The 13,493-nt window shown below is 35.7% G+C and overlaps 1 protein-coding gene and 1 pseudogene across 1 annotated transcript; both read left to right on the top strand.

The window, feature by feature from the left end:
- The first annotated feature begins 213 nt into the window (after positions 1–213).
- LOC134263465 (zinc finger protein 862-like) lies at positions 214–2,248 on the top strand (annotated as a pseudogene).
- An 818-nt stretch (positions 2,249–3,066) lies between these two features.
- On the top strand, positions 3,067–3,723 carry LOC134263455 (uncharacterized). Its single transcript, XM_062745812.1, has 3 exons — positions 3,067–3,212; positions 3,303–3,461; positions 3,574–3,723. Exons 1-3 carry the CDS (start codon positions 3,120–3,122, stop codon positions 3,721–3,723), a joined length of 402 nt encoding a protein of 133 aa, XP_062601796.1. The 5' UTR covers positions 3,067–3,119.
- Positions 3,724–13,493: the final 9,770 nt, after the last annotated feature.

Genomic DNA, 13,493 nt, shown 5'->3' with positions numbered 1-13,493 from the left:
TAAACATACTTTATACGCTGTGACTAATTTGTTTTTCTTGTTTCTTAATATATAATAGGTATGATTGAAAGCACTGTGGAGATTTAAGATAACGTCACCACAGATGAGGCTTATGTAATGTTCAAGTTTATGAAACTGACGAATCAGTTGAGGATTCATCAAGCTCAGACGAATAGTATCCACCATTTAAACGTAGAAGGCGTGATACAAGCAATGCGTATGCACAGGATCCTGAAGATGTCTCAGTTAGAAGCAGTCTTCGACAAATCCCGGGAGTCCGATGCCCGGGGCCTGGTAAAGTTAGCATCGGGCATGTGAAAATTACACAATCGCAAGCCCGAATTAGGGCATGTACACTTTTAAGCTCTTATTTTTCATTTATATCCGTCGCCATTTTTTACATGATCGGTTCGTACGATATTCGGATAAATCGAAGAACACATTAAATAAACCTTCGTACAACTTAGCCCATTCAATGATTTGAATCAAACAAACGTTTGTACTACTATGTTAAAATCGTACATGATATGAAAGCGCCTTACTTGCGTCGATGGCGCATGCAATTTCGCAACGATTCCTGGGTTGAAATATAGACTCGGCCCAACCTGCGAAGAAGGCCACACCGAAGCGCTCTGTTGAAGTAAATTCAAGACAACAGTAAGAGAAAAAAAACGATGCAGAAAGTTTCAAAGCCAGTGGCAAGTCGACAGACCTTGGTTAGTGTACAATGCCGAATCCGTCTTGATGTTCTGTGATTGGTGTAAAAAGAAGTCCATTCAAAGCTCATTCACCAGAGGATCAAATCATTTTCGTTTAGATGCGGTAAGAGACCATGAAAGTAGCAAGTGGCATAAACATTTTGCAATGAAACATTCTGTCAAAGATTCTGATAGTTTAGCTTCCAAAAGCCTACTGATGTTAAAACAAGCAGAATATGACAAACTTGTTGTAAAATTCCGCGCAGCTCATGCTATTGCCAAACACAACAGGAATTTCAGGGATTATAACTTTATCTGTATGCTGGACAGAATTAAAGGAATTGAAATTGGGGAGCAGTATACAAATGATAAGGCTGTAGCAATCATGGTCAAAAACATTGCAGCTGTATCAAGAGATGAGGTGTGTGACAAACTGAGAGACAGTCCATTTTTCTCAATAACTTGTGATGGTGTTACAGATTTTACCGGAGAGGAACTCGAAAATATCTATATACGAATATGCAATAAGAGAAATGTTGAGGATATGTATCTATACATTGAAAGTCCCAAATCAACATTAGCCTCAGACCTTCACTTACTATTCAGGGGGATATTTGATAAGTTTGGACTGTTAGATGTGTTCAACAGAAATCTCAGAAGTTTCTGTGCTGATGGGGCTTCAACTATGCAAGGTGTGTTCAGTAACGCAAGTTGAATTAAAGTTAAAATATTTTCTTTAATATTGATGTCCTAAATTTTGTTTAATTTTCTATGTAAATTTCAGGCTGCAAGTCAGGACTAGATGTTTTACTAAAAGAGACCATTTAGTTATTATGCATTGTCTTGCTCATCGAATTGAACTTAGCTTCAGGGATTGCATCAAGTCTGCCCAGCCCAAGCTTTATACCAAATGTGTGACTTTGTTGCTAGGATTGTATTATTTATACAGAAAAAGCCCAACTCAGAAGAAGGCACTTAAACGCAGCCTCGCTTCACTAAACGTGAGACAAATGTTGCCTACAAGAGTAGAAGGTACACGTTGGCTGCCTCACACACACAAAGCAATTACAGTACTTATCAACGGTAATTTTAGTTTGACTGTTTCTATATTATTTTTTTTAAATTATAACTTAGATACATATTTTATAATTGTGAAATTATTCTATAATTGTGATCATTCATTTGTTTGAAAATTCCATAATGTAACTAAGTCTCCTAAAATTAAATTGCAGGCTACAAGGCAATCAGGCAGCAGCTTGAAACAAGTTCTCACAACAATGCCAAAGCAGAAGGTTGTCTAGACTGATTGGTGATGGAAATGTTATCACGTACATTTTGAAATTGAAGGTACATACAAAACTAAACCATGTACATTCTAATTTTTAGGAGGTTGTTTCCCACTTAATGAAATTAACCTTGTACTTACAAACACGGGGTTTTGGTTTAGCAGATGGATTTCATAGATTGAATGCAACAAAAGCTGTTCTTACTGAGATGGAATCAGTGTATGTATTATGTAAATGAATCCTGTAAAATCTATAGAGCTAATTTGAGACAATGAGTTTAAATGAAGTTATTTTTATTATTATGCACATTTGTAGATATATTTTGTCAGTGAATGAAGTGATTGAAACCGGGACATATCAGGGAATGTCTTTGGTTTTTCATGGACCAAAGCCAAATGTTAAAGTGCAGAATTTGTTGGTCATACTTGTAGCTTCATTGGATAACAGATTTCTTTATGCTGACATTGTTGAAGCAACTCTTATTGGATCCTTTTTAAGTTGGCCAGAAAATGGATCAGACAGCATACCTGGTTAATTTCCTGTTGGCTCTTAGTTTATGTATTGTTATTAATTTATACTTACTTTTTTTAAGATGCTCATCCCAGTTTAGTTTTGGTTGATGTTCTTCATGTTCTATTTTAGTTTTAGATTATTATTATTACATGTCCAAATACTACCATCCATATACCTTTAGCAGATTGTGAAATTTATGCAAGACGAGTATGATTAATATAATAAATTTACTTTTTATTTATAATTTGGGAATAAAGAAGTGAGGTTCCTGGCAAATAAATTTGAAGCATACTTTGATTGTGATTTGGAGGAAATGCTTCAGGAATGGAGTCTATTGAAGGCAGTTATTTATGAGAGGTATATCGCAGACTTCTCTTTTATAAACTGAATCAAACAGTATATATTTTAACACAATCAAACAGTTTTCAACAAGGTTTTTTAAGGTTCCAAAGCAGGATTTCTTCTCTGACCTGGCCTATAGTTCAAACCAAGTTTGCTAATCATGGTCTTCAGAATGTGTGTTTGCTTGTGGACCTGATTCTTTGCTTTCCTCCAACATCTGTTGCCAATGAATGTACATTTTCAGCTATGAAACTCTGCAAAGGGGAAGGGCAGAGGTAGGATGAAAACTACCACAATTGACTTGTTGACCATTCAGCATCAGTCCAACCCTGTGAAGGAATTTGATCCTGACAAAGCAATTAAACTCTGGATGGTAAGTTAATTTTCTTTTTCAGAGATCTTATGATTTATCTTATAAATGTATATCAATTGCAATTGGTTATTAAAGAATTTTTTTATCTAGAAAACTCCATGTGGACAACGAAGACGCCTGAACTATAAAAGAGCTCCTGTGACAGCTCCATTTAATACAGATAATGCAGAACCCATTGATGTTGTGGAATCAAATGAGGAGACAGAGGAAGAACCACAAGTGCTTGATATCCTGAAGGTGGAAAATGAGGTACAGTTGCATAATTGCTTACAGCTATACTGTGACTGTGCTTGTAGTGTACACAGAGATATTTAAAACTTACAGTACATACTTTGTATCTGACACCTTTCTCTTGATACAGGTTGAAGAGGAAGGAGAGATTGAAACAGAGTGTGGCACAGACAGAAAATTATCCGACTTCAGTGACTCAGATTCTGACAGTGATGTTGATGTTGAATTAACAGAAATTGAAGTAGAGAGAGAACTGGAGAGAATACAATCAATAAAATAACTTTAATCAAACTTTTCTGTTAAGTTTTTTTTAGAGGGGGTATGTAAATTTTTGTTCGGGCTGGTAAGATTCATGGATACACCTGCATGTGTAGAAGAAAAAATTAGTGAAGACTGTAGAAGCCATACCCATGGGTACAAGAGAACTTCGTGTCCAGGGGAGGGGTGCCATGGATGCTCCAAGAATTTAAAGCACCATCCTTGGGAATACCACATTCCCAGATTTTTTCGGCATCGCCCTTGAAATGAGATAAATATTTCACCTGACTATCGAATGAGCAAAGTATTTCACCTTACTATTAGTCTGAGAGCCTGCTGTCTTCTCGCACTGGCCCAGTAAATTTTAGGTCCAGCAGCGACGGTTCAGGACTTGATAGACTATGTGAACAAGAAGATACCCTTGCCCCGGAAGTACCCCATCATGTAGAGGACACTGCATAAAGATGTTGCCAATCGACTCCTCAGCGGTACTTAGACATTAAGATTTTTACGGCAAAAGTGTGCTCTATGTCCCCAGATATGAGTTTAGAGCATGGGGCAAAGAAGACCTGGCAGAGTTGGAAATAAGGTTAAGGCAAAGAGGGCAAGTTTGCAGAGAGTTGACCAGGAGTTCATTGAGCAAGGCAAAGGTAAGACAGAAGATTGATTGTATGTTTAACGTCCCTCTCGAGAATATTTCATTCACATGGAGACACCACCACTTGTCGGTCTAGAGCTGCAAATTTTGTCCTATACTAGCCACTCAGTGCCATTGAGATTGAGGGATCTTCCTCGTGCCAGCACCTACTGCGACACGGAACCTTTTTTTACGGTCTCATCCGAAAGACCTGTTTCCACGTCCCACAGTGAGATTCAAACCCGCGACTTAGTATGAGACTGAAGTGAACGAACTGGCTGTTCTCAAAGATGGGTACGCAGTATCCGTCGCAGAGCAAAACAAGGTATATCGATGTAACTTGGTGAACTACATCTCGGATATGACTTTTAATCAGTCCAACCTTTTCCCATTGAAAAACGTCGATATTATATCCACTCCAGGATCATCATGTAGAGGTGCATTAGTGTACCCGTATTAGTTAAGGACATTCACCTGGGGACCGTTACGATAGTAGGCGACCACTTCCAATGCCAAGAAGACCTTGTGGACACACTCAACTTTTGAAGATTGTTGATTGATTGATTGTTCTTGTTTAACGCCGGATCGGCAATATTTCAGCCATATTTTGGCGGTGAAATTGTTTGAAAAGCTAATTCAGGTTTTTCTGGCGGCCCCCAGTGAGCCTACTCTTTTTCGAAAACCAGTAAAACGGTCTTTTACGTGCCAAGGGGTTTGTTATCCTCGACACGGGGAACTATTTAACGTCCCATCCGACGGACTTTAAATGTAAAAATATGTCAACAGATCAATTAATTAAGATAACGATATAAAAATGTATATCTAAATCTTACGATAAAAATCAGTTTCTTGTAAATATTGTAAAATTGTACTAGGACTTACATTTGTAAAAAGATCATGCATTGAGTGTACACCATTAAAACGCCTATTACGAACAGGCGAAAAATCGGAACATTCTAAAAGAATATGGTTAATAGTTATTGCACAGTCACAAGACATGCATTCCGGTTGTTGTTCCCTATTTAGCAAATATGAGTGAGTAAATTTTGAATGTCCAATACGTACCCTTGATATAATGACTTCGTCTTGGCGTTTCAAGCCAAAATCAGATGACTGGTTAACTTTGTTATGTATTGCATACAGTTTATTATTATCACAAAAATTCCAAAATATTTGCCAAAGTGAATTTACATAAGTTTTTATTAAAGATTTTAGATCATTGTAAGGAATTTTAAAGTGTACAGTGTCATACTGAAGTGCATTTTTTGCAGCACTATCAGCTTTCGTGTTTCCTGGGATACCAATATGACTTGGAATCCAACAAAAATCGAAAACTTTACCTTCTTTAATGAAGTGATAGTACTTGGTTAATATATCCAAAATATATGGGTGATCAATGTTCATATTGTTTATAGATTGTAAGCAAGAGAGCGAGTCTGAAAAAATTGTAAAATTATTACCACTGGATGATTTAATATATTCAAATGCAAGTTGTATTGCTTTCGCTTCAGCTGAAAAAATTGTTGCTTCATTAGGAAGTCGTGTAGAAAATACATAATTTTTAACCACTGCAGCGGCTGCAACCTTGTTTTTGTCTTTTGATCCATCTGTATAAATTTCTATTGTCGATTACGTCTTCGTCTTACGTCTTACGACTTCAAACAAAGTTTGAAATGTTTTATTTCGGCTAATTTCTGTTTGAAAACGATGGAATTTGTTTCTGATTTAGTGAATTCTGTTAAAGAAGTATTTACATCTGGTTTAATTAATTCCCATGGCGGTATTTCAGAATGAGTGGTAGTTTTAACAATATCCAATGGCAGTTCTGAATCTCTTAAGTGATTCTTATATCTTAAGCCAATTGACTTGATGCATTTTTTCTTTTTATTATATAATTCTTCGTGTTCGGATAGAATACACAGTCAAATGCAGGGTTATCGGTATTTGCTTTTAATTTAATTAAATATTGTAAAGTTCGTTTAATTCGTCTCAAGTCGAGAGGTGTGTCATTTACTTCAACATATAAACTATCTACAGGGGATGTTCGAAAAGCCCCTGAGCACAAGCGAAGGCCTTGATGGTGAAATGCGTAAAGCGCTTTTAAGTAAGAGGTCCTTGCTGATCCATACACAATACAACCATAGTCTAATTTTGATCTTACTAAAGAGCGATAAAGTTTCAAAAGAGTATTTCTGTCTGCCCCCATTTAGTGTTTGCAATAACTTTTAATTATATCCAGAGCCTTTGTACATTTTTCTTTAAACATTTTAATGTGTGGAATGAAAGATAACTTATCAAATATGACACCCAGAAATTTTATTTCCTTTAGAACTTTAATTCGTTCTCCGTCTAATTGCAGGTGAGGGTCGTCATGGGCTTTCCGTTTGGAACAGAAATGTACACATGCAGTTTTGTTTTTTGAAAATTTAAAACCATTCTAATCAGCCCAATTTTGAATTTTATTTAGACGCGCCTGTAATTTCCGCTCAATGAACTTCATATTTTTGGATTTGTAACAAAGGACAAAGTCATCAACATATAAACTACCAAGCATATCGGTTTGAAGTACTTCAGGTAAACTATTTATTTTAATACTAAACAATGTGACTGATAGGATACTTCCTTGTGGTACACCCATTTCTTGGTCAAAACTATTTGAGAATGTAGACCCTAACCGTACTTTAAAATTTCTATCATTTAAAAATTTTTGGATAAAAGTAGGTAAATTTCCTTTCAAACCGATATTAAAAAATCTTTCAAAATACCATATTTCCAAGTAGTATCGTAGGCTTTTTCCAAATCAAAAAATATAGATACGGCGTGCTCTTTCTTAATAAACGCAACTCGAATATATGTTTCCAGCCTAACTAAATGATCATTCGTACTTCGTTTTTTTCGGAAACCACATTGTATTTTGGTTAAAATATTGTTGTTTTCAAGAAACCATATGAGGCGTTCATTAATCATCCGCTCCATGGTCTTACATAAGCAGCTCGTTAAAGCAATAGGCCGGTAATTGTTTGGATCCGTGTGATCTTTTCCAGGTTTAGGGATAGGAATAATTGTTGCCTGCGTGAATGAAGGCGGAAAAAAAACCCTCTCCCAGATCGTATTAAAAATTTGCAGAAGACATTCTTTGCTACTCCTTGGTAGATGTTTAATTATTTGATAATGAATCTGGTCCGGTCCTACAGCTGTGTCATGTGATTTGTCTAGAGATTTTTGTAACTCATCGAAAGTAAATAATTCATTATAACATTCTTGTCCGATGTAAAATCTAATGCTTTCTTTTCTTGTGAATTTTTATATGTCGTAAACTTAGAGCTCATATTATTTGTCGAAGAATTTTTTGCAATTGTTTCAGCTATTTCATTAGTAATTTCTTTTTTATCTGTAATAATTCGATTTCCAACGTTCAGATGTTGATATTTTTGGCCGGAACCTTTTCCCTTTATTTTTCTTATCGCGTTCCATACCTATTCAACTTTGGAAGGAAGACGGCCTCAATCCAAACTGTCAGGAAATAAGCAGGACCACAATATTTCGGATGGCAGATGTTATTATTCCTGACAGAGGAGAGATGTTTAAAGTGTCTATTTGATTGAACTGTTTACTTTAATATGCAAGGAACATGAGGAATGCAGGGTAATTATCACTGAAAGTTTATGTACAGTATGATAGATTTTTTTCTCTCTATCTTCATTGCACAAGTGGCGTAGTGGTTAGAGCGTCTGCTCTAGAGTCGCGAAGTAAAGAGTCAATCCTTACGTCGCGGGATCGAATCCCACTGTGGGAGGTGGAGACCAGTCCTTCGGATGAGACCGTATAAACTGAGGTCCCGTGTCGCAGTAGGTGCTGGCACGAAAAAGATCCCTCACTGCTCAATGGCCCCGAGTGCCGAGTATAAGACAAAATTTGTAGCTCTCCACCGGCAAGTGGTGGCGTCTCCATATTAGTGAAAAATCCACGAGAGGGACGTTAAAACAACATACAATCAATCATTGCACAAGTACTTTTAATATTATTTGTACATGTTTCCATTCAGTTTACATTTATACTAGTAGTTAAACATGCACCGTACAGTTGGGCCAAGCTTAATTTTTTTGTGTTTGCAGTTACCGACCTGTAATTTTTAGACTGGGTAGGTACGTACAATTGTAGGCATTCTTTTCTTTTTTTTCTGGAAAAAAAAATTGTTTTCAGATTTTTGTTATAGATCACAAATAAGAGAGCTTTTCATAGGCCTACTGAACATGAATAAGCTCAACTCTTGTTATAAACCACTGATAGATAAAAATAAAAATTGAAAATGAAAGTTTTAATATCCTGAAAAATTGACTAAAATCAATAACTTACTAAAGGGCTAAAAAAAAGTTTGGGTCGGTACATTTTAAGTGGATCAGTAGGCAACTGCAAACATTTTTTTTTTTATTTTTGGCCTTCTTAAATTTTACTTGGTATTATGCATGAGTGAGAGGTGCATGTAACATGCACCGTATAGTTTTATTTTTCTTGGTATCATACACGAGTGAGAGATACACAGAGAGATTTGAAAGTATTTTCTCTATTTCATGCTGTATTTTTTCTCATTGGCCAAAAAATGATATTATACATATAAAGAGTTCATCAGGATGCGACATGTATTCAAAACGGCCTCAATTTTCAGGTTGTTACCATGTAACATGAGATGTTGTTTGCCGAAATACTTTTATAATAATTTTATTATTTGCATATTTTCAAACCTGTTGTCAAATCTAGTCACGTTTAAGAAAAACAACTTTATCAAAATTTGTATTATGTTGTGTTTAAGTATAGGAGTACCTACCTCTTTTTCAAAAGGGAGGGGAGTTTAGTTTTGTATGAGTGTATGCAGGTACGAGTTAACTTTTAATTTACATCTTTTGTGAAGCGCATATGTGAAGTACTGGAATAATAACTTAATCAAAACTTGTATATATTGTATTAAAGTACAGGAGTTCTAGGGAGGGGAGTGTAGTTTTGTACGAGTGTGTTCAGGTACGAGTTAACTTGACAGCGTGTGTGATGCGCATGTGCGAAGTACTTGTCGACTGGACTGTATAGTGAATGGCAGTGTGTTGCAGAAGAGATATATTGCACATTTATGACATTATAAATCTTGTATGATTAGTATTGAATACACATATAAACGAGTACCAGCGATGTCAGTTTATGTACAATACTTCAACACATGTGTAATATGTAGCTGTTACAGCAAATTTAACATTATACGAAACATTTTAACCGGATTTGGTTTGAGTGTTAAATTTTTCCGGATTTGGTTCCAATATTATAATTTTTGCGGGAGCATGAGATTTTTACAACTGTAGAAATTGTTTACCAGTGTTTACTACTCACTGCGCTGCTTATCATGTTTGTCTTCAATTTTCCACGAGAGAAAACTTCTAAGTTGGTAAGTTAAACATGAAATTCATTCTAATCAAAATTCCCTTAGAAACCAAGCATTCAATCACCTTACCTAAGGATCACAATGTGTCAAATATGATATTAAGACAGATTCATCATAAACTGAAACGTAGTGGTAGAAATCATATGGTTTTCTATGTTAAGACAGAAATATTGGTTGATACATGCACCTTCCTCTATCAGGAAGTTGATTTCGAAATGTGTAGTGTGTCGTCAACCAAAGATTCAAAGTCGGAGAACAGAAAATGGCTCAATTACCAGAGGATCGCTTAATACCTGATGAACCACCATTCACAAGATTGGGAGTTGATTATTTTGGCCCTTTTGAGGTGAAGTTGAAGAGAAGTCACGTCAAGCGTTATGGTGTAATACTCACTTGTCTTGCCAGTCGGGCCGTGCATTTAGAAGTTGCTTCCTCTTTGACTACAGATTCGTATATCAATGCTTTGCGTCGTTTCATTGCACGTAGAGGTCAAGTGAAGAAAATCCGGTCGGACAATGGGACAAACTTTGTTGTGGCAGAACGTGAGTTACGAAACACAATTAAAGACTGGAATGAATCACAGATTCACGAAGATGATACAGAGAAACATTGATTGGCAGTTCAATCCCCCGGCAGGATCCCATCACGGAGGCGTTTGGGAGAGGATCATCAGGACTGTGAGAAAAGTGATAAACAGTTTTCTTAGAGAGATTTTGGATGAAGAAGGACTCAGTACGCTCATGTGTGAAAGAGAGTCAATTCTTAATGACAGACCTATAACCAAGAGTTCTGATCATTATGATGACCTGGAGGTATTGACACCAAATCATCTCTTGTTGATGAGAAAACAGCCTAATTTATCACCTGGTGTATTTACCGAAACGGACAACTACTGCAGACGTCGTTGGAGGCAAGTCCAGTATATGGCTAATCTATTTTGAAATCGATGGGTGAAAGAATATCTACCATTGCTACAAGAACGTCAAAAAAGGCATGAGTTGAAGATAAACCTGAAAGTCGGTGATGTGGTATTGGTCGTTTATTCAAACGCTCCGCGTAATTCGTGGCCCATGGCAATGGTTCTTGAGATTATTCCTGATCGTTTTGCATTGGTACGACAAGTTAAAGTAAAGACCGCAACAAACGTTTTAACGCATCCAATAGATAAACTTTGTCTTGTTCTGGAGGTGGATGAACCTTGATTGTGAAATTGTTTTCATGTATTGTTAGAAACTTTTGATTGCTTTTCCATATTTGTTCCTTATCGTGGGCACATTACATTTGTTTTGTGCCGTCTCACATTTGACATACATTTGATGGTATTACATTGTTTATATAATTGTGTCACATAATGTTCCACAATTAGGGGGCTGGATTGTTACAGCAAATTTCACATTATACGAAACATTTTTTTCCGGATTTGGTTTGAGTGTTAGATTTTTCCGGATTTGGTTCCAATATTATAATTTTCGCGGGAGCACGAGCTTTTTTAGATTGTTCCGGATTTGGTTCCAATAATATAATTTTCGCGGGAACACGAGATTTTTACACCTGTAGAAATGGTTTACCAGTGTTTACTAGTCACTGTGCTGATTATCATGTTTGTCTTCAATTTTCCACGAGAGAAAACTTCTAAGTTGGTAAGTTAAACATGAAATCTATTTGTATATTGTTGCAGAAGAAAGTTTAACGTGCATAATTGTTATCAGTCGTATGTTTACAAAGGTGTTCACTGTTTACCTGTTACACTGTATGGTGTAATTTTTACTGACATGTTTTAGTTCACATGAAAGATTTTTGATTTGAGACTATGTGTAGGAAATTTATGCCATAATAGGTTGATATTTGTAATGTAATATTGAACGCCAAAGACTTGCTGTGATTTTTGGCATGAAATTATTTGGTGCATGTGCACTCTGCAATTATCATAGGTATATTGTGCTGAGCATTTTCTAGTGATTCCTTTGAAATTATAATATAATATGTATAATTGTTCTGAAACTAAAATATTAATGTAAAAACAAACTATTGTTTAAAAATTGAGTCATGATTTGATAATTGAATATATTTTCTTATATTTCAAATAGGTGAATATTTGTTATTCCTTATTTATTTAATAATCAAAATAATACAAAATTTAATGTTCCCCTTTTTTCAGGAATTCAAAAAACTGTCACGGAGAGTAGTGGGAAAAAAGTTCATTTGGCTGTGAGTCTTCAAATGGTATGCATTGACTCCTGTTATTCATGACAAAGGAAATGTCATCATGGTACTAACGCCTATCGTATGTTATGAAAAGAAATACTAATAAAAATAAGAATAATTTTCTATTTTAGGAAATCTAGCCCCAGATTCAACACCACTTTGGACACCAGAAGAATGTGTTAAAAATGTACAAGATTTATTTGAATCGGATGAAACAATTCATTCTTGTTACATCTGCAGTAAAAAAAAAAAGGATGCACCAAAACTTGCACCAAAGGTACATTTCAACATAATTGGCTGTTAGCAAAATATTGGTGGCTAGTGTATGTAGAAAATGGTGGCATGTACTGTATGGTATGTAAAAAAACACAACAAAAAGCATCCCGATAATCAAAGGGAAACTTTCTCTGCAACCTCTAGTGTTAGATTTAAATTGAATGTACTGAAGACTCGCAGCACATGCAAACTACATTGTGAAGCAATAGACAGTGAAATGCTTCAAGAAGTTTATTTTCATCAAGTTACCAAGAAGAGAGAAGCAGAAACCAATGTGTTAAAGATTGTGTTTGCTGCAGCGTATTTTTTATGAAAGAATTCATTGCTAATAAAAAAAAAACTACTTTCATTGTTAGACTTTATACAAAATACTTGTGATGTTGATGTATTAAAATATTTTAATCACAGATCAGCAAGGTGTCAGATGGAGATATTCAGCACCATTGGACAGACAGTAAAGAAGGAAATTATTAAGAAGGCAAAAAAGCTCAAGCTTACGGTTTAATGACAGATGAAGCCACAGATCTGTCACTGAAAATCTTATTACTTATATTCAGTTCTTCTGTCAAGACACAGGAAAAGTAGAAACATTTTTCCTTTCATGTCAAGATGTATTAAAAACACACAGGAGTGCAAACTCAGAGGCCATAACATATTTGCTACTAAAGGAACAAAGTAACTATGAGTTGGACACTAAAAATTTGACAGGACTTGTAACAGATGGAGCATCAGTCATGGTAGATAGAATATTCTATCGTTAAAATGATACATTTCCTACGGACGACACAGTTAGACTATTCTAACTACAGTCATGGTAGGCAAAAGATGAGGTGTTGCAGCACGTCTGAAAGAGGAAAACCCTTTGCTTATTAATACCCATTATGTGTGTCACCGACTTGCTTTATCTTGCACAGATACAAATGAATCAGTGAAGTACATTAAAAAACTGTTGAAACAAATTTGAGACAATTATGGCATTTTTTTGAATATTCACCAATGAGAATGGCAGCATTGTTAAAAGTGAAGAATTGATATGAAAACTATGATCGGAGAAGAAGCCAAAAAGTCTGTAGGCAAGCGCTTGAAAAAAGCCTGTAGAACAAGATGGCTGGGTTTTCAAGCAGCAGTATATGCCGTTGTGGATGATTATGAATCTGTTCTACAGAAACTTTCACAGATGGATGATGACCCAACAGCATGTGGCCTACTGAAGAAGATGAGATCTATCCAGTTTTTAGGTGCTCTA

Source organism: Saccostrea cucullata, unplaced genomic scaffold, assembly GCF_032062105.1.
Source record: "Saccostrea cucullata isolate Sc308-1 unplaced genomic scaffold, CSIRO_AGI_Scuc_v1 ctg4826, whole genome shotgun sequence".
Classification (NCBI taxonomy): Eukaryota; Metazoa; Mollusca; class Bivalvia; order Ostreida; family Ostreidae; genus Saccostrea; species Saccostrea cuccullata.
This window is presented reverse-complemented; position numbering and strand designations above follow the sequence as displayed.

What these genes read in the sequence shown, in the direction of transcription:
- LOC134263455 (XM_062745812.1), top strand. Translation starts at nt 3,120, where the DNA reads ATGAAAACTACCACAATTGACTTGTTGACCATTCAGCATCAGTCCAAC. An exon ending in AAGCAATTAAACTCTGGATG is followed by an intron (nt 3,213 to 3,302) that starts GTAAGTTAATTT and finishes TTTTTTATCTAG; the next exon opens with AAAACTCCATGTGGACAACG. An exon ending in TCCTGAAGGTGGAAAATGAG is followed by an intron (nt 3,462 to 3,573) that starts GTACAGTTGCAT and finishes CTCTTGATACAG; the next exon opens with GTTGAAGAGGAAGGAGAGAT.